Source organism: Nuphar pumila, chromosome 6 (genome assembly GCF_984573655.1).
Source record: "Nuphar pumila chromosome 6, dmNupPumi1.hap1.1, whole genome shotgun sequence".
In the NCBI taxonomy this organism is placed as follows: domain Eukaryota; kingdom Viridiplantae; phylum Streptophyta; class Magnoliopsida; order Nymphaeales; family Nymphaeaceae; genus Nuphar; species Nuphar pumila.
Window position 1 is genome coordinate 5205572 of NC_143254.1, and position 5894 is coordinate 5211465.

Sequence of the window (5894 nt, forward strand, 5' to 3'; positions counted from 1 at the left end):
CGCATATATTTTATGAGGATGAGGAAATCAACATATATTTTATGAGAATGATGAAGTCCGCATAAAATATGTGGACTTCCGCATCCTCATAAAATATATACGGACTTCCACATCCTTCAAATTCCGGGTCGAAAAATCAGTAGTAAAGTTGTCACTGAGGAAGTCTGAATATCCTCAGCAAGTCCGCACATGCGAAGGTTAAAATGGTTATTTTTACGCCGAATATTTGCGATTTTGGACATCAGCGGATTTTGACAAATTGTAGATTTTTTGAAAAACACGTCATTTTTGTTGTACAATAGGGTCATTTTTCGTTAAAATTTTATTCACATGTGATTAAGAAGTTTTCCCAAGAAAAACCCAGCAAGAAAAGCAAATACCAAACTTTCGAATTGTAATGAATATTATTGAATGAACTACAAGAATGAAAAATCACGGAATGTGCTCAAATGGAAAGGTGGAGTAGTTAATGAGAAGCTTATTCTTAAATATCCATTTGTTTCTTCGGGATACACAAATCACCGCATAAGGAACAAAGGCAAGAGCATAATGTATTCAGCATAAATACATTGGAAAACAATGGAAGAGAGAGAAAACAAAAATTATACAAATTAGGTTGCTGATCAGGGAAAAAGAAACAGATTATGCAATGCGATCATAATTTTGCAGAAGTCCATTACAAGTTACAAGCACAAAGCATGGATCAATTCCCTCTTTAATCCCAGTAACTTACAACAGCTAAAAGGAAATACATCCATATTCATTTGTTAGCAATCTCGTTGCTCACCTTCTGCCAGTGAACAAGTTTCAAAGCAACAAAAAAAAATTTAAAGATTCCATACAGTTCTAATATGCATTATCAAACCTACCCAACCTAAGACTAAACTTCAAACCTTATATCCACAGAAGTTACTAATAATGAGTACTAGTAATGTTCAAACCAAATTGTAACCACATTAATTATCTGTGCAGTGCAAACCAATGTCGACTCCTTCACCTGGCAACCGTGAAAATACTCCCTGTTGCTTCAAATCCTTAAATACTCAAGAAACAAGTACTACTCAAAAGGGAGAAATTAGTGTATGTAGCGATCTACATTGATGCATTTAAACATGGATATGACTGCTGAGAGCGATCAAGCTTGGCCCAAGGATAGTGCAGAACCTGATATATTAGTAAAGAAAAACATGTAAGACAAATATTATGACCAAAGGACTTAAAACGATTAAAATCCAGTAAGGATATTAGATGGAATGAGTTACCATCAAATTCATCCAGTAACCAATCTTGTGCACAAATCAAAGCCTGCATAGTGTGTGAATCCAGCGAGCTCTTATATGCATCAAGTACTTTGCCTCGAGTGCTAAATGTTGACTCAAACGCAACAGTTGACACAGGAATCCCCAAAATGTCACGGGCCATTCTAGACAATATAGGATACTTGGGTGCACTGACTTTCCACCAACTTAAAATGTTAAAGTCCTGGTTTCTAAGGGATACACCTTCTTCCAGATAGAGATCTAGATCCGATTTTAACTGCTGGCTTTGTGATGTAGCACTGACAAACTCATCAAACCCTCTCAAGGTATCACTGATATCACCAGTGACGTGAAGCAGAAGGTTTCCATTGGGTTTACCACCATTAGCACTTCCAACCCGACTACTGTATTCTTGGTAAGGCAGATTTGACGTTGGATGGACTGCATATTCATTATACAGATTCGTAAAAGCACCATAAACTTCCTTAATGTGGTCAGCAGCACTGTTGCCATAAATCTGATGGTAATAATACTCTACCAACTTCATTTTGAATCGTGGATCTAGAATAACTGCCACTGCCAGAAACATGCTGCAGAATTTCCAGTACCTATCAAAAATTTCCTTCATTTTTAAAGCCATGGAACAAACAAATGTATATATACTCTTGGACCACTCATTCAGTTGTAACTTCATGGCACATATTGCAGGAAAGTAAAGGTTGGAAGTGGGATAATTGGTCCCTAGGAAATCATTAGCAACTTCATACAATAATTTCAAATGATTACTAATCAGGCTTGCTACCTCCCACTCTCTATCAGTCGGTGCCATATTATAGCCAGAGTCGTGCTTTTGCAAATAAGAAAATGCTTCTTTATATTCCAACGCAATGTCAAGCATGAGATAAGTAGAGTTCCATTGTGCAGGAACATCAAGACACACACTCCTCTGACTGTGAACTCGGACTTGATTCGCCACTTCACTGAATTTTTGTTCCCTTGCTTGTGAACTCTTGACATACTTGACACTTTCGCGAATCTTGTGGATCACCTCATTTATCAACTCTAATCCATCTTGGGCAATCAGGCTAAGAATATGAGTAGCACATTGCACATGAAACAATTGACCGTTACCCATAAGCATCCTCTTTTGGGCAAGCAGGTCTCTAATTCTTGAAACAACATTGTCATTTGTTGAAGAATGTTCCATTGTCATAGAGAATAATTTATGGTAAAGGTTCCAATCCATTAGACAGGTCATAATAATCTCCGAAAGTGCTTCTCCTGTGTAAAGAGACTCTACCATCACAAAATTGAGAATCTTTTTCTGCAATATCCAAGCTTCATCAATGTACTGTGCTGTCAAACACAGGTATGCGACATTTTGATATGATGTCCATATATTTGCTGTCAGGCTGATCCTACCAGGGAGTTTATCCAAAACATCATAAAGCTTCACTTTCTCTTGCTCAAAAATTGTTAGACAATCAGCCCTAACAGCGCTAGGAGACACCACCTTAAACTGTGGCTGCAGATTGTTTACAAATATCCTGAATCCAATATGTTCAACAAGAGAAAATGGGTAATCATGCAGAATGATCATACGCGCAAGATCAAATTGGCTCTGCTCTTGGTCAATCTTGGCATTACTAAGAATCTTCGGAGGTTCTGGAGTTACAGCCGGAGCTTCATTCTCTTTCTTGTCAGTTATAGCAAGTATCTCATGTGGTACTACATCAGCACTAGGCTTTTTGGTGCATCGGAGTAAATGCTTTTTCAAATGTGTGGTGCCACTAGAAGCTTTTCCCACCAATTCCTTGCTACAATTCTTGCACATGGCCAGATCCTTCCCATTCTTCTTTATCTTCTTAAAATCGTTCCACACAACTGATCTCAGTCTCTTAGATTTTTTACGAGTAACCAGGTCTGTCATCTCTACCATGTTGCTGATACACAAAGGTATAAATCACACATCATCCCCAATGCACTAAAGTGGGAAAAGCATAACAAGTTGAATCATGATGGAACAAATAATTACATCAGTGCCACACCTAAATATATTGTTTTCTTCTTCGTTCTTCTCATTTTTTCTCCTTCCCCTTCGCCTTTTTGTACCCAAATCTTCTATCACAACACAAAAGGAATTGCCACAAAACAGGAAAACAAATAGTATCATCAGCTTTGAAATGGGTTGTCAGTCTCATAGTCACTGACGTAAATGCGGGTGCAAGAAGCAACATGCATGAAGCATGAGCGAGTAGTGACTATTTAAAAAATGTATTAATGCATGCATTTTGAAGGGTTTAGGAAGCATAAAAGTAACCTAGTAAGAAGTATGGCAGCAAGTATGAAGTAACATAAAGGAAAAAAAAAACAGATAAAACTTGTGCTTTTACATAAATACATCTTTAAACCTTTTGCCCAAAAATAACCATCACATGTAGGTTTTACAATAAAAAGTACTTAAAAACAAAATTTTAATATGAAAAGTGCATTTGATTTCATATTGGGGTCCGCAAGCTTCCCATAAAATTTCAGAATCATGAAAAAAGAGTGGTTCCCTGCTTACAAACCAAATAGCTACAATCTGTGCTTTTATGATATTTTTTAGGTTTCTTTAATAAAAAATACCCATCACAAACGCATCTATATATATATAAATCTATATTTAAAGGACAATTCTTCTAACATGAGAATTGTGTTGGGACGTTGAAGGTTGAAAACCCAATGGTATAGTTGTATAACTGGTAGTGGTCATGCTAACTCCAGCTTGCCTTTCAAAAAAAAAAAAGAGAAAAAAAGAAAAGTGGCATTTCGGACCCCTATTAAGAACATCAAAATTTCCACTCATAAGAAGCAAGCTTCTTACAAAGTTCCGTAAATGCAAACGAAGGCGTTCATGCTCATGAAACGTTGGAAGGTTTAAATAACTATGATCCTTTCCAGACACAACAGGGACGACCCAAACCCACCAAAAAGGACTCCCAAAAAAGACATGGGCATCAGAACATGTAGGCGTTAGGTGGGTCCGCTTCCGAATCCAGATTCCACATCACCATCATGAATTTGGTCCGTTCGGGTCGCACACATCCCATTAACAGATTAGGTAGGGTAAGAATGACGAAAATCTGTTCCACAAAAGATCAAGCCATAGAAGAAAACAGATCCAGGTTGGCCATCTGGATTCTGGCACTCGCATTGAGGTGGGTCCAAATATGTTAGGATCCAGAACCAGAAACCTAAAAGCTCCCATTAGGAACCCACTCCGGCAGGATACTGATTCCTGCTGTACATCCGAACACAGAACAGGTAGAAAACCAAAATTTTGCTTGAAAACACTGAATTTCTTCACGTCAGGTTTTACGTTCCATCCTTATTAAGAGGAAAAAAGGCAAAAAAAAACGGGGAAAGGGGAGAAGACGGCAGCACGTAATCCGACCCAGATCTTTTTTTTGATAGATTTTTTGTTTTTTTGATAGATATTCCGACCCAGATCACAACAAAAAATGTTTCGACTTTCAAACTGGTTCTTTCTCGATCTAGACCTTACCAGATCAAGTTCCAGGATCCAGATATTCTTAGATCCGGTTCTGGATCCAGATCTTTAGAGATCCATTTTGCGGATCCAGATCAGACCAGTTCCTCACCGGGACCCAGGGTCACAAACCCCACATCACGTGAAAGAAGCACCTGAATCGGCCGGAGATGCAACCATGATCCGAACCACAACCTCCCCAGTGACCCAAAATCACGCTCCGTACCCAATTTTCCGACTCCAAACGCTATTCACGCAACAATTTTCTTCTCCAAAACGAGCCAAAATCCACAGGAACCGATTGCATCGATACTCGGAACCAAAACCCCAATTTATCGTTCGGGAAACCACAAGAGACGAAGCGACAAAGTCCAGATCCAAAACGAAGAGGAGCCAAATAGCATGGATGAGACGAAAAGCACGATTTTTTCGCGAACTACTTCCAAACAAGAACACTAAGAAGTAAGAACCAAAAGCTCAGACGAAGTACCGAAGACGAAAGAGATTGAGAGAAAGAGAGCGAGAGAGAGAGAAAATAAAAGGAGTGGAAGTGAAAGAGAGTACCCGGATCGGTCATCCGAAGACAAGTCCTGCCGGAATCCTCTCCAGACGTCACCGGAAAACGGAGCTCTCGAGGGTTCGGAGCTTTAGGTTTTTGGTGTAAGAAAATGGGGAAAGGAACCACGCCCCGAGCTGCCTTTTATATATTCCCTCCCAACTTAAAGAGTTACGATAGTGTGAGCAGGTAGCCCATGTACCTTCGACAATCTCGTCATGCTGACCCTAGGATCATATAATCCGACGGTCCTCATTCGTCGTTTTCCGTCGGGCCGTACGAAGTACATGTGATCCCCGTACGCACATGGATAGGGCTGTTGACATGTTATGAATCCCGTCAAACACGTGTGGGACCATCCCCTTCGCAGTGCCTACCTGGGTCCAGATCCGAAATAAAAAATCGGGTCTAACTAAAAGACTTGTAAATTCGCATCTTTCCATTGTAGCTGTGTAAACGAGTTGGATTTGTAATAAAGTGGATTGAATCAGATACATGCAAGAACACACTTTCAACCAATCACAGAACCACAAAGGGTCTAACAAAT

The 5894-nt window shown here is 39.3% G+C and overlaps 1 protein-coding gene across 1 annotated transcript; it reads right to left on the reverse strand.

Moving 5' to 3' along the window:
* Window positions 1–462: 462 nt before the first annotated feature.
* Window positions 463–5450, reverse strand: LOC149833727 (zinc finger BED domain-containing protein RICESLEEPER 2-like). Its single transcript, XM_090009833.1, has 4 exons — window positions 5356–5450; window positions 3308–3380; window positions 1263–3202; window positions 463–1164 (listed from the first exon to the last, which is right to left on the reverse strand). Exons 1-4 carry the CDS (start codon window positions 5366–5368, stop codon window positions 1136–1138), a joined length of 2055 nt encoding a protein of 684 aa, XP_089865959.1. The 5' UTR covers window positions 5369–5450; the 3' UTR covers window positions 463–1135.
* Between the last annotated feature and the right edge of the window lie 444 nt (window positions 5451–5894).

Excerpts from the sequence above, each read along its gene's own strand:
- LOC149833727 (XM_090009833.1), bottom strand. Across the intron at positions 3,203-3,307 it reads GAAGAAAACAATATATTTAG|CAACATGGTAGAGATGACAG; the intron begins GTGTGGCACTGA and ends TTTGTGTATCAG. Across the intron at positions 1,165-1,262 it reads GTTACTGGATGAATTTGATG|GTTCTGCACTATCCTTGGGC; the intron begins GTAACTCATTCC and ends CTAATATATCAG.